The sequence below is a fragment of the Ochotona curzoniae genome, unplaced genomic scaffold (assembly GCF_017591425.1).
Source record: "Ochotona curzoniae isolate NIBS_2020 unplaced genomic scaffold, NIBS_Ocur_1.0 contig_2469, whole genome shotgun sequence".
In the NCBI taxonomy this organism is placed as follows: Eukaryota; Metazoa; Chordata; class Mammalia; order Lagomorpha; family Ochotonidae; genus Ochotona; species Ochotona curzoniae.
In genome coordinates, this window is record NW_024465471.1 from 388144 (window position 1) to 408179 (window position 20036).

At 63.2% G+C, this 20036-nt stretch overlaps 2 protein-coding genes across 4 annotated transcripts; both read left to right on the forward strand.

The window, feature by feature from the left end:
• The first annotated feature begins 1798 nt into the window (after positions 1-1798).
• Positions 1799-15048, forward strand: PLXNB3 (plexin B3). Its single transcript, XM_040974693.1, has 36 exons — positions 1799-1882; positions 2541-2625; positions 2910-3967; positions 4194-4373; positions 4787-4915; positions 4990-5090; positions 5598-5730; positions 5879-6035; positions 6121-6229; positions 6312-6426; positions 6530-6655; positions 6733-6849; positions 7049-7142; positions 7227-7396; positions 7507-7658; positions 7922-8027; positions 8372-8502; positions 8704-8880; positions 8992-9187; positions 9303-9542; positions 9643-9804; positions 9877-10028; positions 10128-10228; positions 10317-10540; positions 10619-10797; positions 10911-10977; positions 11347-11674; positions 11823-11926; positions 12036-12129; positions 12232-12404; positions 12545-12705; positions 13918-14065; positions 14160-14224; positions 14299-14374; positions 14494-14568; positions 14744-15048. Exons 3-36 carry the CDS (start codon positions 2915-2917, stop codon positions 14846-14848), a joined length of 5700 nt encoding a protein of 1899 aa, XP_040830627.1. The 5' UTR covers positions 1799-1882; positions 2541-2625; positions 2910-2914; the 3' UTR covers positions 14849-15048.
• A 1053-nt stretch (positions 15049-16101) lies between these two features.
• Positions 16102-19965, forward strand: SRPK3 (SRSF protein kinase 3). 3 transcript variants are annotated; one of them, XM_040974696.1, is made up of 16 exons: positions 16136-16246; positions 16325-16455; positions 16636-16744; positions 16832-16919; positions 17143-17230; positions 17552-17658; positions 17742-17907; positions 17994-18019; positions 18235-18358; positions 18449-18496; positions 18596-18688; positions 18772-18872; positions 19175-19282; positions 19355-19424; positions 19511-19603; positions 19703-19944. In XM_040974696.1, the coding sequence occupies exons 1-16, from the start codon at positions 16182-16184 to the stop codon at positions 19885-19887; spliced, it is 1602 nt and encodes a 533-aa protein (XP_040830630.1). In that variant the 5' UTR covers positions 16136-16181; the 3' UTR covers positions 19888-19944. The 3 variants fall into 3 exon arrangements, with proteins under 3 accessions (XP_040830628.1, XP_040830630.1, XP_040830629.1); XM_040974694.1 differs by having other exon boundaries at positions 16102-16246; positions 18449-18688; positions 19703-19965; XM_040974695.1 differs by having other exon boundaries at positions 18232-18358; positions 18449-18688.
• The last annotated feature ends 71 nt before the right edge of the window (positions 19966-20036 follow it).

Sequence of the window (20036 nt, forward strand, 5' to 3'; positions counted from 1 at the left end):
AACTCGGCTCCAACCTTTGCGGACACTTGAGGAGTGAATCAGCAGATGGAAGATCTTCCTCTCTGTCTCTCCCTCTTTCTGTAAATCTGACTCTCCGATAAAAATAAATATTTTGAAAAGCAAAACAAAATAAAACACAGGGAAATACTGTCTGAAGCAAGCTCAAATGATAGAGAGCAGCCCCCCTTCCTCGCTGAGCACCTGTGTGTGTTTCCTCGCCTCCCTTGCTTCTGTTTCCCTACCTGTGTGAGCCAGCAGAATAGCCATCGGGTCTTGCTGGGAGGTGTAAATGTGCCAACCCATGTGTACACAGTAGGCACTTTGTGCAGTGGGAGCGAGGGCACCACGTCTCACCTGCTCCAGGCAGTGGCTCACAGTCAGACCTCTGCCATGCCTACCTCAACCAGCAGAGGGAAGTAGCGCCCTGCCCTGCACTGTCGGGCAAAGGGGCGGGCCGGGAGGGGCCGGCCAGCAGAGATGAGCTGAGCCGGGAGCGATTGCATTGTGGGGAGGGAGGCTGGGACTCCCCGGCAACTCACTCTGGGCACTGCCAACTGCTGTTCGATCCCGGCCGGCAGCCCCCCCACCCCCGGTAAGCAGGAGCTGGGACTGGTGTGGGCGCGGGGCCCTGCCATGGTGAGGGGTGGCCATCAGCCCCAGGCGGACTTACACTGAGGAGTAGCCACAGTCTTCAGGGTTGAATTACCAGGCTCAGGTAAAGGCCCACAGGAGCTACAGCTGCCCTCTCCCCACACCTCCCACTGCCTGGCCTGTGGGCACTGCCCACCAGGGGCGGCCCTGGAGCCTAGAGGTTGGGAACAGGGATTTCAGACCCCAACAGCAGCCAGAGCCAGCCCAGGGTAGAGTGCAGGGCAGGGAGGCTGCTGCCTGACTCCCTACCCCCATAGCCACCCAACCAGCCCAGCCAGGTGGCAGCCTTCACTGCCACCTCGCCCTGGAGTCCACTGCCATGCACTGGCTGGGAGGTGAGAACCCTGAAACAGCTACTCCTGTTTCTGCAGGGGCCCTGGCTAGTGGTCCCAGGGTGTTCTGGGGGGGTAGCGGGCAAGACAGTTGGCAGGTGCCTCTCCCTCCCCCACGGGTGGTGGGGGCAAGGAGGGGTCTAGGCCCAGACAGACAGCCGTTTCCTTGAGAGCAGACAAGGACTGGGGTCCTGGTGGCTGCACATCCTCCCCTGGTACCACCCAGCACCAACATGCCCCCAAGGACTGAGGGCTGTGGGCTCCTTGGCCAGTCTTCTGGGGGCGGGGGGCGAAGGTCTTCTGCCTTTGTCAGCACCTCCTCTGCCCTCAGCCAGACAAAGGCTGGCATTGAGGACCAGGGCTGGCACAGAGAGCAGGCACCAAGGCTACCAGGGCTGAGGCTGTGAGGCTGGCTCCATCCTGGGCATTCTGAGGCCTGCCCTGTGCCCTTCACAGAGACTGGGATGCAAGCAGGGGCACCATCAGCGGGCACCGGGTCATGAGGTCAGATGGGGAGGGCTGGCTACAAACGCTGTCCCTTTGTCCCTAGATCCTAGGGGGTGTCTCCTGGGGAGTGATGGGGAGTGGCAGGGAGCCCCCCCGCCCCCCCCGCCTTTCAGACCAGCACCAGATAGTGGGTCCCTGGTCTGGGCCTCTGGACAGAGGAGCCATTGTTGGGGTGGAGGCAGGGCTGCCTTGGCCCGGCCACTATTGACAAAGCTGCCAGCTGTGGCGGAGCCCGGTCGCCAGGCCCTTGCCCTACCCCCAGGGCCGGCGTGAATGGGGCTGAGCCTCAACTGTTGCCCTCCCACTCAGGACAATGCCCCCCACAGCCATCTTGTGCCTGTCCCCACTGCCCTAGGGGAGCTGGGTGAGCCCTCTGCTGCAGCATCTTGCCGGTGAGTGCCCGGGCCCCATGTCCCTGGGAGGGCTCAGCACGCACAAGGAAGGTTTGGCATGGGTGCCCGCATCCTGCAGCTTCCCCGCCCCTAAGCTGCCGCTGCCACAGGCGTCCTGTCTGCACGCTTCAGATAACAGACTCTGCACTCGGGCCTGGGGTGACATAGCACACAGCCAGGTCCATGGTCCTGCTCATGCCCCACTGCCTGTCGCCTTTGCTGGACCTCTGCCCATAGTGCCAGCTCTCTGGGTGCACGCAGGTGGCCTGCTAGCAGAGCTGTGCCTGAGGCTGTAGTGGGGGCCACGCACGACAGGCTTGATGTCCTCCCCCTAGCCCGCACCCCTCCTTTCTCCTCCCTTGACATGCTTAAGCTCTTCTAACCTGTAGACCTTGGGCGGCAGGCGCAGTCCTCCTTGGCCCATGCACAGCACCCCCAGGACTGCCCCTTCCCTGACCACCCCTAGTCAGTCATCCAGTTCCTGCCACCTCTGGCTGTGTCTTGGCCAGCAGCTTATAGCTGCCTCAATTTCTCTCTCTTCCAATTGCACTTTCAGTGTCTGTCCCCAGTGTTGTGCGTGTCCCCAAGTCCCTGCACGGGGGCCTCATTTGTCTGGTTTGTGATGACACAGCCATCCTGCCCCATCTTCCTTCTGCAGCACGTGCCCTGGGTTACAGCTTCGGCACCATCCCTTGGCACCTGCCAGGCCTTGCCTGCTGTCACTGCCAGCCCTGTTTCCGCAAGTATGACTGGACAGGACGCCTGACACACAGTGCAGATGCCTGTGCCCTCTCGGCTTGCACCCTCCCCAACTCCTGCGCTCTGGCTCTCTCACCCCACCCCACCCTGCCTTTGCCCTCCCTCTCCCTGGGAGTCTCCTGGCGCCTGTTCCCCTTGTCAGCCCTGTTTGTGTTCCCACCCCCGCCCCACCCTCTCTGCTCTCTGTCCCACGCATTGTCCTGACTCATGGCATTGGGAGAAGGGCATGGTGCTCACCCCGCACAGGCCTCACGTGCCCCTCCCTTAGGTATTATGACGGCTCCCCGACCTCCCTTGGGCCTTGGCCTCCTGCTGCCGCGGCCACTGCTGCTACTACTGCTGCTCCCATGGCCACAGCCCCTGACTGTGGCCCATCGCTTCTCAGCGCCCAATACCACTTTCAACCACTTGGCAGTGGCACCAGGCCAGGGCACACTGTATGTGGGCGCAGTGAACCGCCTCTTCCAGCTGAGCCCTGAACTAGAGCTGCAGGCAGTGGCCATCACTGGTCCTGTCGTGGACAGTCCTGACTGCCTGCCCTTCCGGGAGCCAGCCGAGTGCCCCCAGGCCCAGCTCACCGACAACGCCAATCAGCTACTGCTACTGAGTGGCCGAGCCCAGGAGCTTGTGGCCTGTGGCCAGGTGAGGCAGGGTGTATGTGAGAAGCGAGACCTCAGGGACGTGACCCAAGTGCTGTACCAGGCTGAGGACCCTGGGGACGGGCAGTTTGTGGCAGCCAACGTGCCCGGGGTAGCCACAGTGGGCCTGGTGGTGTCTGCGCCGGGCCGAGACCTTCTGTTTGTAGCCCGAGGCCTGGCGGGCAAGTTGTCGGCTGGGGTGCCACCCCTGACTGTGCGCCAGCTTTCTGGGCCTCAGCCCTTCTCCAGCGAGGGCCTGGGCCGCCTCGTGGTGGGCGACTTCTCCGACTACAACAACAGCTACGTGGCCGCCTTCGCTGACACCCACTCAGCCTACTTCGTGTTCCGCCGCCGCGGAGCCCGGGCCCAAGCCGAGTACCGCTCCTATGTGGCCCGGGTGTGCCTGGGAGATGCCAACCTTTACTCCTATGTAGAAGTACCCCTCATATGCCAGGGCCAGGGTCTGGTGCAGGCTGCCTCCCTTGCCCCTGGCACCTTGCTGGGGGCCTTCGCTGCAGGCCCACAGGGGGCCCAGGCGGCCCTGTGTGCCTTCCCCCTGGCAGAACTGGACAGGAGCATGGAGCAGGCCCGGCGCCTGTGCTACACAGCGGCTGGCCGGGGCCCCAGCGGTGTGGAAGAAGCCACCGTGGAATATGGCATCACATCGCGCTGCGTCACCCTGCCTCCTGTGAGTGGCCTGCCCTTGTCTGGTCCCCACCTAATTCTGCTTGCCTACTCACCCCTCTCTGGACCGGGAGACATTAAGAGGGGGCTACAACACCCCCACTCGGCTCCTGGGGGAGCTTTGTGGCTTCGAACCCTAGTCTCCAAGCCCTGCACTGTCTCTCCATGGCACCCCGTGACGCAGCACCTGCCTTCCCAGGCAACTGATCAGCCACTCCCTGCCCATCTAGGACTCGCCGGAGTCATACCCGTGTGGCGACGAGCACACGCCCAGCCCCATCGCTGGCCGCCAGCCCCTGGAGGCCTGGCCTGTGCTGCGCCTCGGGCAGCCCATCAGTGCTGTGGCAGCTCTTGAGGTCGATGGGCACACCATAGCCTTCCTGGGTGACACCCAGGGCTGCCTGCACAAGGTGAGTGCTGGAATACAGCAGGGCACCACATTGGGCCCAGGGTCACTGCCTGCTCAGATGCACCCTGGCCCTCCTCTGTGGCTCCGAGAGGTTCCTGCTTCCCTTCACCCCTCAGCCTGCACCCTGACCCTCCAGTGACTCCAGATGGCTGTCCTCTGAGGTGGCCCTGCCCTGTCTGGCCAGTGGGAGCTCAAAGCCAGAGTGGACAGGGCAGGCAGTGGCTGGTGCTCACAGCTAAAGTGGTCCTGGAAGTCTTTCTCCATGGCTTCCTTGTGACCTGCTTGTCACTCCAGCATTATCCTCCTGCCTGACAGAGAGGCCCTAGAAGTCTGACGGCCTCACTCCTAGTGCTTCTGGCAGCAGGAGATTGTGACCTCCCTGGGGAGGGTCCCTGAGCAGACTTGTCCTTGCAGGTCTTTCTCAATGGCTCCCGAGGGCAGATATACCACTCCCAGCAGCTGGGGCCTCCAGGCTCAGCCATTAGTGCAGACCTGCTGCTGGACAGCGACGGGAGCCACCTCTACGTCTTGACCGCCCAGCAGGTGAGGGCTGCTCCGGGTGAGGCCAGGGTCACAAGGCCTGCCCCCCTCTAATCCCCATCTCCCTGCCCATCCAGCTGGATCGTGTACCTGTAGCCACCTGCCCCCAGTTTCCAGACTGCGCTAGCTGCCTGCAGGCCCGGGATCCACTGTGTGGCTGGTGCATCCTCCAAGGCAGGTGAGCATGGAGCCTGCATCCCGGCTTAAGGGGTAGCAAGAGTGTGTGTCTGGAAGCCATCCCCTGGGCAGCAGCTCAGAGGGGTCAGGATGCCAACCCTAGTCACTCAGGCCCATGCTCTCCCATGCAGTAATACAACTGGTTGGCATCAGCCTCTCAACATGGCTCCGCTCCCCCAGCCTAGCCCTTTTTCACCTGTGCACCCACCCCCTCAGAGCTGCCAGAGTCCCCTGGCCCACCCCTGCTCCACTGTAGGCCCGGCAGAAATCCTTTATGGCAACCCAATGGCCAATCTGCATGGCCCACCCCAGCATCTCCCTGGCATCTCATAGTCAAGGGCAAAGTCTGCAACTTGACACCAAAGCCCCTCTGTGCTTGGCCCAGTTCTGTCAGCACAGCCCCCACCCCCATACTCTCCGTGCTCCCTGAACTGCAGCCCAGCCATCCTCCCAATCCCCTTGCTAGCGGTCACCCAAGGAGCCTGAGACCCACATGGTGACCTGGCAGGTGTACCCGGAAAGGCCAGTGCACACGAGCTGTGCAGCCCAGCCAGTGGCTGTGGAGCTACGAGGAGGGCAGCCGCTGCCTGCACGTCCAGAGTCTGTGGCCAACCCACCACCCTCGCCAGGAGCAGGCTCAGGTAAAGCACCAGCACAGCGCATGCCATGCCTCCGACCCAGGCCGCTTCCTCTGCCCCTCACCCCTCTGCCCCGGCAGGCTCCTTGCTTGCCACACCCAGCCACCAGCTCACTCCACCCTCCTGCTTCCTTCCACTCCATGTGTCCCAGGTCACCTTGTCTGTCCCCCGCCTTCCCACCCTGGCTGCGGATGAATACTTCCATTGTGCCTTTGGGGACTATGACAGCTTGGCTTACGTGGAAGGCCCCCATGTGGCCTGCATCACCCCTCCGCAAGCCCAACTGCCCCCAACCCTGCCAGGCACAGGTGAGGGGCCTCTGCGATGCACCTGAGGTGGGCACTAGGAGGGAGTTGAAGCCACGTGACCTGCTCTCCTGCCATTCCCCCTCAGACCACATCACTTTGGCCCTGGCCCTGATGTTTGAAGATGTAACCGTGGCTACCACCAACTTCTCCTTCTACGACTGCAGTGCCATCCAAGCTTTGGCGGTGTCTGCCCCGTGAGTCCTCAGTCTGCTTTGTGGTGCCTGCGGGGGCAACCCCAGACAGTGCACAGCCTGAGCAGATCCCCTGCCCCTGCAGGTGCCACGCTTGTGTGAGCAGCCTCTGGCGCTGCCACTGGTGCCCCCAAAGCAGCCTCTGTGTGCATACAGAGCACTGCCCAGAAGGCGAGAAGACCGTCTACAATGCCCAGGAGGTACGGGAGCCTGGTTGCTGTGGAGCACAGAGGGAGACCCAGTTCCCTGCCCCCAGCCTGAAGCACCTCTGCCCTGCAGTGCTAAGGGCTCTTGTCTCCCCAGGTGGACAGCCCAGGGCATGGTCCAGGGGCGTGCCCCCAGGTTGAGGGTCTGGCCAGTTCCCCACTGGTGCCTGTGGGCTGGGAGAGCAGAGTGGCCCTGCGTGTGCGTAATCTTCAGTATTTCCGGGTGAGTGGTCAGGCAGGCCAACCAGGCAGGGCTGCAGGGGATGGGGGATCCAGGGTCCTAAGCACAGTATCCCCCAGGGCCTTCCTGCTTCCTACTTCTGCTGGCTGGAGCTCCCTGGAGAGGTGCAGAAGCTGGCAGCCTCCCTGGAAGAGACAGCTCAGGACTCGGGTCTCATCCACTGTCAAGCCCAGCAGGTGAGCGCCTTGCCACTGGATGTTTTGTCTCCCTGAACCCTGTGCCTGCCCGGCTTTCCCCATTGTCGTACGTGAGAGCCTGCTCTGTGTCAGACCCTGGGTCCGTCCATGGCAGGAACGTAGGCAGTGGGAACACTGTCATGATATTTCGGAAGACACAGCAGGTGGAGCCACTCTTGACCCTGCTCTCCACCCACAGTTCCACCCATCCTTGTCCCAACGGGAGCTCCCCGTGCCCATCTACGTCACGCGGGGGGAGGCCCAGAGGCTGGACAATGCTGCCGCTCTTCTTGGTGAGCCCCGGGAGGCAGGCCCAACAAGGGTAAGCTACGCGGGGGGCAGGGGGCAGTGCCTCAGTGCACGCCTGACTCCCCCAGTGACCCTGTACGACTGCACCGTGGGCCACCCGGACTGCAGCCACTGCCAGGGGGCCAATGGGAGCCTGGGCTGCGTGTGGTGTGGTGGTCGCCAGCCTGCCTGCCGCTACGGGCCGTTGTGCCCACAGGGAGCCGAGGAGCACCTCTGTCCTGCGCCCAGCATCGATGAGGTGAGCACCACAACTCTTGAGCCGGCCACAGCTCTCCCATGAGCCCTCGCTCCCTGCACTGCCCACTGCTCACCCTACTCCTAGCCATTCAAGAGCCTTCCCTGCTGCAGATCGAGCCGCTGACTGGCCCCCCAGAGGGAGGTTTAGCCCTCACCATCCTGGGCTCCAACTTGGGCCGGGCTTTCGACGACGTGAAGGCTGCCGTCAGTGTGGCTGGCCGGCCGTGTAGCCCCGAGCCCTCTCTCTACCGCACCTCTGCTCGGTGAGGCATCCAGGGGGAGGTGAGGGACAGCAGGGGGAGGGGGAGCAAAGGAGGAGCAGGCATACTGCCTTCCCAGAGGCCCTCAGAAACCGGCCACCCAGAGAGACGGGAGGCTCATGGCCAAGAAAGGCAAGGCCCCAGATCAGAGGTTACAGGCCCACAAGTCAAGCAGGGCTGGAAGGGGCAGGCCCCAGGCAGCAGCTGGCAGGCTGCTCACTGCTGCCCTGAGGCCCTGAGCAAGCCATGACACCTCGGCTCCTCAGCATTGTGTGTGTGACATCGCCTGCCCCCAACGGCACCACTGGGCCAGTACGAGTGGCCATCAGGAGTCGGCCGCCAGGCATCTCGAGGCAACAGTTCACCTACCAGGTCAGTGGCTGCCAAGGAGTGGTCCCACGGCGGAGAGGGGCAGGATGCGGTGTTCTGAACCTTACATTAGGAGCCCATGCTGGGAGCGACAGGAGGCAGGGACTTCCCTGCCCACCCCCCAGGAGACAATCACATCTAGGAGTTTTAGCCCAGGTCTGTGCCCTGGCGGCACCAGCAGGAGCCAGGAGGGGGCTGGCGGGCCTGGGGGAGGAGCTGCAGAAGCAAGCTCTGGAGCCAGGAGGGCATGGCAGTCAGGCTCCCCAGAGAAGTAGCCTGCACCTGAAGCCTAGTGGAGCAAAAACAGCAGCCAGGCTGCCATGCTATCGCAGTGTGCCCCTCCCCAGGATCCCGTGCTGCTGAGCCTGAATCCGCGATGGGGCCCCCAGGCAGGGGGCACCCAGCTCACCATCCATGGGCAGCACCTGCAGACCGGGGGCAACATCAGCGCCTTTGTTGGCGGCCAGCCCTGTCCTATGTGAGTCCGCAGCAGTGCCCATGCAAGGGCTGCAGGGCCGCTCACCTCCCTTGCCCAGGCCTCACTGCCCCTGGGCGGGGAACGGGTGCCCGTGATATTCTCCCAGGAATGCCTACCCCACCAAGCCCCCGCGGTCTCAGCCCACACTGGGGGAGGCCGAGGCTGGACTACAAGACCTGAGAGCCCGTCTGCACCGTGCAGCCGCGAGCCTGTGTGTCCCGACGCCATCGTGTGCCGCACCATGCCACAGGCTGCCCCAGGAGAGGCACTGGTCCTTGTGGTCTTTGGCCATGCCCGACGCGTACTGGCTAGCAGCCCCTTCCACTACACTGCCAACCCCCAGCTGGTGGCAGCAGAGCCCAGCGTCAGCTTCCGGGGGTGAGAAGCATGGAGGGGGCAGAGGGAGGGGGCACACGCACCCTGTGTACTATACCTGGTGGGCAGAGCAGCACCATCCACTGCCTACACATCCTTGTCTGCCTGGCACAGGGGCGGACGGCTGATCCGAGTCAGGGGCACTGGCCTGGATGTGGTGTGGCGACCCCTACTGTCCGTGTGGCTGGAGGGTGAGGCAGAGGTCCAGGCTGTGGGGGCCCGGCCCCAAGCCCCAGAGCTGAGGAGCAGCTGCAAGGCTCCTGTGGCTGACTCCCAGGCTTGCACTCAGCTTGATGGAGGCTTGCTGCAGGTAAGCCCCCATGACACAACACGGCTGCCCCAGGCCGTGCCATGACAGAATATGGAGGGCCACAGCGCCCTGGCTGGCACCAGCATCTCCATGTCCTGGCCTCGCCTCCCTGCAGTGCTCCTCCATCTGTGCTGTCAACTCGTCCAGTCTCCTGCTGTGCCCGAGCCCCGCGGTGCCAGATGGGGCGCGACCCCAGCGCGTCTTCTTTGCCCTGGACAACGTGCAAGTGGACTTTGCCAGCGCTAGCGGGGGCCAGGACTTTCTGTACCAGCCCAACCCCCGCCTGGCCCCTCTCAGCCGGGACGGGCCGACTCGCCCTTACCGCCTCAAGCCGGGCCACGTCCTGGACGTGGAGGTGAGCACCTGCCAGCCAGGCACGCGCCCGGGCTACCTGGGGCTGGGTGGGGCTGTGGGGGGATTGGCCCTGCTGAGGCTGCTCCTGCCGTGTGTTCCAGGGGGAGGGCCTCAACCTTGGCATAAGCAAGGAGGAGGTGCGCGTGCACATCGGTGACGGCGAGTGCCGCGTGAAGACGCTCACGCTCACCCACCTGTACTGCGAGCCGCCCCCACGCGCCCCACAGCCGGCCAACGGCTCCGGGGCCCTGCCGCAGTTCGTGGTGAGTGTGCGCCCCTGGCGGCCGGGCCGGACCCTACAGGCCCGCGTTCATGGCCTTCTGACCCCATTGCAGGTGCAGATGGGCAACGTGCGGCTGGCCCTGGGCCACGTTCAGTACGAAGCGGAAGCTACGCTGGGTGCCTTCCCCGTGGAGGCCCAGGTGGGCTTGGGCATGGGCGTGGCCGTGCTTATCGCCGCCGTGCTTCTCCTCACTCTCATGTACAGGTGAGGGTCTGTGCGTGCTTGTGAGGGAGCCTGTAGGCAGGGTGGCATGGGCAGGGGGAACATCTGGGCTGGTGGCTGACGCCTGGCCTGCCGCCACAGGCACAAGAGCAAACAGGCCCTGAGAGACTACCAGAAGGTGCTGGTGCAGCTGGAGAACCTAGAGACAGGCGTGGGCGACCAGTGCCGCAAGGAGTTTACAGGTGGGGGGGTGCGTGGACATGGGCCACCGTGGGAAGGGCTGAGGGCGCCCCTGGCCTCAGCCCACACCCTGGTGCCTCCGACCTGCAGACCTGATGACCGAGATGACTGACCTCAGCAGTGACCTGGAGGCCAGCGGGATCCCCTTCCTGGACTACCACACGTATGCGGAGCGAGCCTTCTTCCCGGGCCATGGCGGCTACCCGCTGCAGCCAGAGCTCGAATGGCCCAGAGAAGAGAGTCGCCGTGCCACCGTACGCCAGGGCCTCACACAGCTCTCCAACCTGCTCAACAGCAAGCTCTTTCTGCTCACAGTGCGTGTCGGGAGCACGGGCGTGTGGGGAGGCGTGGCTGAGGGCGGCTCCCCCGCTGAAGGCCGGCTCCCCGCGCAGCTCGTCCACACCCTGGAGGAGCAGCCCGATTTCTCACAGAGGGACCGCTGCCACGTGGCTTCACTGCTGTCCCTGGCGCTGCACGGCAAGCTGGAGTACCTCACGGACGTCATGCTGACACTGCTCGCTGACCTGGCGGCCCATTATGTACACAAGAACCCCAAGCTTATGCTACGCAGGTGCGTCTTCATCCCAGCTGGCGGCAGGGCTCGGCGCACACTGCCCTGCCCTGCCCCGCGCTGGCCTGGCACCCCCGGAGGCCTGGAAGGAACCAGGGCTTCGCTCTCTGCAGGACGGAGACTATGGTGGAGAAGCTGCTCACCAACTGGCTGTCCATCTGCCTGCACACCTTTCTGCAGGTGAGTGCAGCCGGCCCTGAGCCCAAGGACACCCTCCTGCACTCCCACCACATGGGCATTACTAGTCACCCATGTCCCTTGTGACCTGTGCCCAAGAGCCCTCAAAGGCCTCATCCAGGTGAGAAAGTGATTGTCCCAGCCCCGCAGGCCCACTGAGGCATGGCCAGAGAGGAGTGGAAAACAGAAGTTCACACCATTTGCCCTTACCAGATGTGGGGGAGCAGGGCTTGAAGCAGCAACCCAGGGCCTGCCCTAGCCTTCTGTCCATCGGCCACTGTTGCACTGAGCTGCTGGCTGCCCTGCCCTCTGCCTGTGGTGCCCTTGGCTGGGCCTCATCTGGCATCTCATGGTCTATCTCGGTGTTTGCAGGAGGTGGCTGGGGAGCCACTGTATATGCTGCTGCGGGCCATCCAGTACCAGGTAGACAAGGGGCCGGTGGATGCGGTGACGGGTAAGGCAAAACGGACCCTGAATGACAGCCGCTTGCTGCGGGAAGATGTGGACTTCCAGCCCTTGACGCTAATGGTGCTGTTGGGTCCTGGGGCTGGTGAGGCTGTGGGGAACAGCGAGGTGCAGCACGTGCCGGCCCGGGTGCTCGACACAGACACCATCACCCAGGTCAAGGAAAAGGTGTTGGAGCAAGTCTACAGAGGCACTCCCTTCTCCCAGCGGCCCAGCGTGCATGCCCTGGACCTTGGTGAGAGCCCTCCCTACCCACCGTCCTGGGCTCCAGGCCTGGCCCCTCCACCAACGGGCAGCCACTCCACTTTGTTGTGCTGCGTGCGAATGGGAATGGGAAAGCCCGGGACGGGGCGTGAGCCATTGGTTTGTCTCGGTTCCTCCAGAGTGGCGCTCAGGGCTGGCTGGTCACCTCACTCTGTCCGACGAGGACTTGACCTCGGTGACTCAGAACCACTGGAAGAGACTCAACACATTGCAGCACTACAAGGTGCCCGTGCAGGCAGGGCAGGGCAGGGCAGGGCAGAAGCAGGGGCGGGCCCCACCTCGGGGATCAGCCAGCCCATGGGCACCGACTCTGCTCCCCCAATTCCCTTCAGGTTCCGGATGGAGCAACGGTGGGGCTCATTCCCCAGCCACACCATGGTGGCACTGTCTCACAAAGCCAGGCCCAGAGCTGCGGCCCAGGGCAGAGTGAGTGCCTCAGCCCCAGAGCGCTGTCCACGTGCGTCCCTAGCTGTACAGCATGCAGTGGGGGCTAGGCAGTGCACCAAGGCCGCCTCCCCATTTTCTCAGATCCCCCAATGCCAGAGGACGCGGAGGAGGGCGGCATCCGTCTCTGGCATCTGGTGAAGGCCACTGACGAGCCCGAAGGGGCCAAGGTGCGGCGCAGCAGCCTGCGGGAGCGGGAGCGCACGCGGGTCAAGACCATCCCAGAGATCTACCTCACCCGGCTGCTCTCCATGAAGGTCGGCATGGCCAGTGCAGCGTGCCAGCCCCAGGATGGGAGAGGTGGAGGCAGGGATGGGCATGATCTCGGCAGGGGCAGAGCGCCAGCTTCCAACACCCCCTGCCCCCGCACACACGGACCTCGCTTGCTGCCTCACAGGGCACGCTGCAGAAGTTTGTGGATGACACATTCCAGGCCATCCTTAGCGTGAACCGGCCCGTGCCCATTGCCATCAAGTACCTGTTTGACTTCCTGGACAAGCAGGCGGAGAAGCACGGCATTGACGACCCGGAGACCCTACACATTTGGAAGACTAACAGGTGTCTTGCCTGCTGCCCCTGCCCACAGCACCACTCAGGAAAGCCACTGGATGCTAGGCTTGCCACATGCCCACCCCCAGTACAGATTCACAGGGACATTTGAGCCTTTTCAAGATTTTTTTTTTCCTATTGGAAAGGCAGATATACAGAGAGGATGAGAAACAGAGAGAAAGATCCTTCGTCTGATAGTTCACTCCCCAAGTGGCCGCAACGGCCAGAGCTGAGCCAATCCGAAGCCAAGAGCCTCTTCCAGGTCTCCCACGCAGGTGCAGGGTCCCAAGGCCTTGGCCCGTCCTCGACTGCTTTCCCAGGCCACAAAAGGGAGCTGGATGGGAAATGGAGCAACTGGGACATGAACAGGTGTCCATATAAGATACTGGCACGTGCAAGGCAAAAATTTAGCCTCTGGGCCTTCGGATTTAAAAATATATATATTTATTTGAAAGGTAGAGTTGGGCCCAGCGCGATGATGTAACAGTTAAAGTCCTCTCCTTGAACGCGCCGGGATCCCATATGGGCCCCACTTCCCATCCAGCTCCCTGCTTGTGGCCTGGGAAAGCAGTTGAGGACGGCCCAAAGCCTTGGGACCCTGCACCCGCATGGGAGACCTGGAAGAAGCTCCTGGCTTCGGACCAGCGCAGCACCGGCCATTGCGGTCACTTGGAGAGTGAATCATTGGACGGAAGATCTTCCTCTCTGTCTCTCCTCCTCTCTATATATCTGACTTTACAACAAAAAATAAATCTTAAAAAAAAAGAAGAAAAAAAAAGAAAGGTAGAGTTAGAGACAGTGGGAGAAAGAGATCTTCCATCCACTGGTTCACTCCCTAAGTGGTCGCCATGGCCAGAGCTGAGCTGATCCAAAATCAGGAGCCAGGAGCTTCCTCCAGGTCTCCCACGTGGGTGCAGGGTCCCAAGGCTCTGGGCCGTCCTCCACTGCTTTCCCAGGCCACAAGCAGGGAGCTGGATGGGAAGTAGAGGCACTGGCCTAGACCTGGTGCCCATGGGGAATGGTGTCAGCACAGACAGAGGCTTAGCGTGCTACGCCATAGCGCCCACCACACTGCAACTGGGTCTTATGCACAGGACAGGACTGGGGGCCCTGGCAGTACTGTGGCCACCTTGGGTTGTCAGCTGGGCTGCAGGGTAAGAGCGGAGAGCAAGTTCCATGGTGGGCGAGGAGCTGCAGCTCAAGCCCTGCCTCTGCCCCCAGCCTGCTTCTGCGCTTCTGGGTGAACGCCTTGAAGAATCCACAGCTGCTCTTCGACGTGCGTGTGTCAGACAATGTGGATGCCATCCTCGCCGTCATTGCCCAGACCTTCATCGACTCCTGCACCATCTCAGAGCACAAAGTGGGCCGGGTGAGCACAAGGGAGCTCTGGCTGGGAGTCCCCGGGCACAGAGCTGGCTCCTTAGCCTTCCAGCTCACACCTAGTACCCCTCAACCTGGAGCAGGACTCGCCTGTGAACAAACTGCTCTACGCCCGTGAGATTCCTCGCTACAAGCAGATGGTGGAGAAGTAGGTACCGGTGCCCATGGGGCTAGGGAGGGCATGTGGGCTGCAGCACCACTGACTGTGCCTGGCTCCCCCAGATACTATGCTGACATTCGCCAGAGTTCGCCTGCAAGCTACCAGGACATGAACTCAGCCCTTGCTGAGCTGTCTACGGTGAGGCATAGCCTGGGGCTCAGCCTGCAGCCCTGGACAGAGTGGAGGGAGAAACCTCAGAGCTTGCAGCCCAGGCTGGGGTCTCAGGGCTCATCCCTTGCCTTCCCCCCTCCCCCCAGAAGTACACCTCTGCCCCCCACTGTCTGGAGGCTCTGCAAGAACTCTACCACCACATCCACAGGTATTATGACCAGGTGAGACCTGCCGCGTGCCCAAGGGGTGGGGCGGAGAGGGAGGGGTGGGGCGGGGCTTGGCTTTCCTCTGGGTTGCCCATTGGATGCCTGGTTGCTGTGGTGGTGGTGGTGGAAGCAGGGCAGGGCTTCCAGCGGTACCCTCCTCTTTCCACTGTACCCCACCACTTTTTGGCAGATCATACTCGCCCTGGAGGAGGACCCCAAGGGCCAGAAGATGCAGCTGGCCTGCCGCCTGCAGCAGATTGCCGCCCTGGTAGAGAACAAAGTGACAGACCTGTGAGCACTGGACACTGTGGGCCACAGTAGGTGCAGGGCCCAGCAGCTTTGACAGCAGCAAGTGGGAGTCAGCAGCAGAGTGCCTCCTGAGCTCCTGGAGTGAGCCAAGGGCTGCAGGGGCTCCGCCAGCTCCCTAGCAGCCCCTGGCTTCGCTGCTGCCCCGTTGCTAATTTATGCTGATCCCTCCCCCGTGATATTTATTTGCTTGCTGGAGAGTCACTTCTGAAAATAAAATATTTGCATTTCGGAGGAAAAGCACCATCCCCAGCCAGTACCTTGTGCCCCCACCCTGGCACAGGCACAAGGGTCACTGTCACTGGCAAGCCCCCTTGTGACATTGTTGCCCCGCCCTTCCCCGCTGACTGCACCCCCTCCTCAGCGGTACACAGGGACCAGGGACCGCTGCGCCCGAGAGAGGGGGCTCTTCCCCCACCGCCCCCTGAGCATCCTGCAGCAAAGCCAGTACATGCTGGCTCCAACCCGTCCTGCCTGCTGTGGAGGCTTCTGGGCATGCAGGCTGCAGCCCCGAGGCAGCGGCGTGGAGCCGAGGTCTTGGTAGCCCCCTCCTGTGCCAGGTGCAGAGTACACAGCCGGTAAAAAAGAACGCCATGGCAGAGCCCTGCGTGGGCGACTCCCCATGCTTCCTCTTACCCTGCTGGGCCAGGGGACCCCAAGTGGCACCGGTTGCGGGGGCGTATGGTCGCTCTAATGGGTGGATGGGTCACAGGAAAAAGGCAGACTAGGCTGGGAAAGGGTACAAGTGGGGTTCTGCTGGGAATGGCAGAGATCATTGCCAGGGGGACGCCCCCAGGGACTCATTTGGGAGGTTCAAGAATGTTCTAAGTTCCCAAAGTACCCCTAGTTCCCTAGAGCCCTGGATCACAGCCCGAGGATCCGGTTGCCATGTCAACCACAGCCTTTGAGAGACACCCCAAGGTCAGCCCTTGGAGTGCTGGGGGCTTAGTTTGGGATTCTAGTAGCTTCCTACCTGCTCCCCTACCCCCACCCGTGTAGGTGTTCCTCCGCCCACGGCCAGTTCTGAGCTGGGAGCAGTGCCTGGGCGTGAGTCACCGCACACCGTGTCCCTGCGCGCCGGCACTGCCCCCCGGGCTGGGGCGAAGTGGAGGTGGGGGGGCTCACTGGGCCGGCCTCTCCGGGCCACCGTCGCGCGCCATCCCCTCCCGCGCCGCATACCTTGCCCACTGCCGAGCAGCTGGGAGGCTATTTATAAAGGCGGGTGAGATCAGCAGCGGCCGAGGCTATAAATGCGCGGGCCCCCTCTGGGCCCCACAGGAGCAGCCGCCGGGGGCGCCGGAGTCGCGGGCCGCGAGGCTGGGATGAACGCCAGCGCGGGCGGTGGCGGTGGCGGTGGCGGCGGGGACAGTGGCAGCAGCAGCAGCAGGTAGGGCTTGGCCGGGCCGGCTGGGGCACCACCCGGGGCCTTGCGTGCTCACTGCCCGGCCGCCCACCCCGCCCACAGTTCGCAGGCTTCCTGCGGGCCTGAGTCCTCGGGCTCTGAACTGGCTGCAGCGCCACCGGCACCTCGGATGCTGCAGGGACTCCTTGGCTCTGATGATGAAGAACAGGAAGATCCCAAAGACTACTGCAAGGGTGAGGCCTGGTCTCGCTGCAAGCGGCCACCCGGCCAGTACAGGAGCTCTCAATGGCGGGAGGTGGGGGTCGGCTCACGCTAGCCAGACGGCCAGCCTGGCGGCGCCAGCTTCGGGAGGGTGCGGAGGAGGGGAGCCCGAGAATTCCCCACTGTCATCCATCATCTGCGGACCTTGATAGGCGGCTACTACCCCGTGAAGATCGGGGACCTGTTCAATGGGCGCTACCACGTGGTTCGCAAGCTGGGCTGGGGCCACTTCTCCACCGTGTGGCTCTGCTGGGACATCCAGTGAGTGTGACCTGTGACCCCCGAGCCCTGTGTGGCGAGGCCCTGGCTCGGGGCTAGCGCAGTGAGGGGTCTCGGTGTGTATTACAGGCGCAAGCGCTTCGTGGCACTCAAAGTGGTCAAGAGCGCAGGGCATTACACGGAGACAGCTGTGGATGAGATCAAGCTCCTGAAATGTGTGAGGCACCTCCCCTACCGCTCCCTGCTCCCCGGGAGCTGCTCGTGGCCTGGCACTGAGGGTGCCCAGCCTGCCCCTGCCGGGGCTTGGCGGGGCGGAGCACCCAGAGGGGCAGGCTCCAGCTGGCGAAGGCTGAGGCACAGGGCCCGGCTGGAGCAGCAGAGGGACCAGAGCTGCTTCCAGCTACGCTGAGGGGGCAGCTGACAAGAGGCTCTCGTTCCAGGTGCGGGACAGTGACCCCAGCGACCCCAAAAGAGAGACCATCGTTCAGCTCATTGACGATTTCAGGATCTCAGGGGTTAATGGAGTCCGTATCCTTTGCAGGTCTTCCTAGCCACCAGGGCCTCAGTTTGCCCATTTGCACAATGAGCATTTTCCCCCTGCAGTGACAGTGGTCTGTACTGATTTGGTGTTGAGGTGTGCCTAAGGCTGCGTGGGTCACCAGCCAGGCCATCTTTTGTAGGTGTTGTTACCTCTAAAGGGGTCACCTGTGCACCTGTCCCCCCAGCTCTTCAGGGAGCGTGCTGAGAGACCTAGGGGGATGGACACAGAATGCCCATCTCTGACAGTGGAGGGGGGTAGGGTCTGTGCCCGGCTCTGTGCCTGGTGGCCAGCCTTTACTCCAGACCCAGATGTGTGCATGGTACTGGAGGTGCTGGGCCACCAACTCCTCAAGTGGATCATCAAGTCCAATTACCAGGGCCTGCCTGTACCGTGTGTCAAGAGCATCGTGAGGCAGGTGAGTGCAGCACCCAGCGAGTGCCGGCCAGGCCAGCCCAGCCTGAGCAGAGCTTGAGAAGCCAAGCGGCTGGCCCACCACAGGTGCTTCATGGCCTGGACTATCTGCACACCAAGTGCAAGATCATCCACACGGACATCAAGCCCGAGAACATCCTGCTGTGTGTCGGGGACGCCTACATCCGGCGTCTGGCTGCCGAGGCCACGGAGTGGCAGCAGTCGGGGGCCCCACCCCCATCCCGCTCCACAGGTAGGGAGCACCCGAGGGGCACCAGCAGGGACCTCTGGGGCTGGGCACCTGCCCGACTCTCTATTGCCTTTTCCCTGCACCCTCAGTCAGCACTGCCCCCCCGGAGGTCTTGGTAAGTGGTCCTCCTGCCTGGAGGAGCCCAGGGACCCCATGATGGTGGTGCACGGGTGGGTCTCGAGTTCTCGCCAGGGGAGCTTCAGGCAATGAGGGGGAGGTGTAGGGGGCATCCCATTCTGGCAGCCATGGGGGCCCTAGGCAGGAACACCACAGTTGGGTGCACTGGGAGTGGGTGATGGAGCCTGGGGGTGACCCTGGCTCTGGCAGCAGACTGGTAAGCTGTCCAAAAACAAGAGGAAGAAGATGAGGCGTAAACGGAAACAGCAGAAGCGGCTGCTGGAGGAGCGTCTGCGGGACCTGCAGCGGCTCGAGGCCATGGACGCAGCGGCTGAGGGTGAGGGGCTGGAGGCAGCGCTGCGCCCAGGCGCATGCACAGGCCGTGCTATGCCATCTGTTCACACATCACCTCTGCCCATCTCCTCAGACTCCACCTTCAGGCTCGAGGGGGGCAGCGGCTCCACGTCTTCTTCTGGCTGTCACGCCGGGGGCCCCGGGGCTGGCCCCTCCCCAGCCCCCTCATCCCCCGCCCTGGGGGGCGGCCGCAGCCTCAGCACCGGCTCACAGACCTCAGGCTTCTCCGGCTCCCTCTTCTCTCCTGCCTCTTGCTCCATCCTCTCAGGCTCGTCCAACCAGCGTGAGACCGGGGGCCTGCTGTCACCCAGCAGTGAGTGCACGGGGCCTGGGTGGGTGCGAGGGCCGGGAGGTGCAGGCTCGGCTCAGTCTGCCTCTCTCCTCTCCCCTCCTCAGCACCCTATGGTGCCTCTAATCTCCTGGTGAACCCACTGGAGCCTCAGAATGCAGACAAGATTAAGATCAAGATCGCTGACCTGGGCAACGCCTGCTGGGTGGTACAAGAGCCCTGGCGAGCAGGGCTCCGGGCTGAGGGGGGGAGCTTGCCACAGGCCACTGGCCAGGCAGAGGCTCACTCAGCAGCATCCTGCTTGCAACCAACATGGGCCCCTGCCAGGCAATGGGCCTGGAGCAAGGGGCAGGGGGCAGAGGGCTACCAGGAAGGGCCAGCCTCAGTCTCGCCTCCCCCCACACCACTCCCTCCAGGGCCACATGGGGAATCCCTCGGGACACTGATGGGGAGTGGGGGCATGCCAGCCTGGGCCCTGGCGCCTGTGTCTAGGGTCCTCCTTGCTTCCAGCACAAGCACTTCACTGAAGACATCCAGACTCGGCAGTACCGGGCTGTGGAAGTACTGATCGGGGCCGAGTACGGGCCCCCGGCCGACATCTGGAGCACAGCATGCATGGTGTGTTTTCGGGGTACCTGGCGACCACAGGCCCGGCCCACCTGCCATCCCTCACCCTTGCCTCTCCTGCAGGCCTTTGAGCTGGCCACCGGTGACTACCTGTTCGAGCCTCACTCTGGAGAAGATTACAGTCGTGATGAGGGTAAGGCAAGGCAGGCCCAGGCCCGGACATATGCCGGGGAACAAGGCCAGGGCCTGGCATGCCTGCCAACCTCTTCTTGCCCGCAGACCACATTGCCCACATTGTGGAGCTTCTGGGAGACATCCCGCCAGCTTTCGCCCTCTCTGGCCGCTATTCCCGGGAGTTCTTCAACCGCAGAGGTGGGGACCGTGGAGGCAGGCCGAGCAGGGGGGCAGGGAACTGAAGCCCCAGGGCCCCCCCACCCCCGGATAAACCTCGCCCCCTCCCCCACCCGCCAGGACAGCTGCGGCACATCCACAATCTCAAGCACTGGGGCCTGTACGAGGTGCTGATGGAGAAGTACGAGTGGCCGCTGGAGCAGGCCACGCAGTTCAGCGCCTTCCTGCTGCCCATGATGGAGTACATCCCGGAGAAGCGGGCCAGCGCCGCCGACTGCCTGCAGCACCCCTGGCTCAACCCCTAGGCACCTCTGGGGCTGCCACAGTTCCACCTCGGGGCCAGCTCAGTGCCTTGAGGGAAAGTCAGACCCTCTCCCACCCCCAGGGCAGGGGCTGCCGGGGTGCCCTGCCTAAGGCCCTCCTGAGTGTGTGTGTCTCTTTCTTAATAAAGTGT

Excerpts from the sequence above, each read along its gene's own strand:
- PLXNB3 (XM_040974693.1), top strand. The coding sequence starts at position 2,915 with ATGACGGCTCCCCGACCTCCCTTGGGCCTTGGCCTCCTGCTGCCGCGG. Across the intron at positions 6,230-6,311 it reads GCTTTGGCGGTGTCTGCCCC|GTGCCACGCTTGTGTGAGCA; the intron begins GTGAGTCCTCAG and ends CTGCCCCTGCAG. Across the intron at positions 11,675-11,822 it reads CGTGCATGCCCTGGACCTTG|AGTGGCGCTCAGGGCTGGCT; the intron begins GTGAGAGCCCTC and ends CGGTTCCTCCAG.
- SRPK3 (XM_040974694.1), top strand. The coding sequence starts at position 16,110 with ATGCGCGGGCCCCCTCTGGGCCCCACAGGAGCAGCCGCCGGGGGCGCC. Across the intron at positions 16,456-16,635 it reads TCCCAAAGACTACTGCAAGG|GCGGCTACTACCCCGTGAAG; the intron begins GTGAGGCCTGGT and ends GGACCTTGATAG. Across the intron at positions 17,659-17,741 it reads TCAAGAGCATCGTGAGGCAG|GTGCTTCATGGCCTGGACTA; the intron begins GTGAGTGCAGCA and ends GGCCCACCACAG.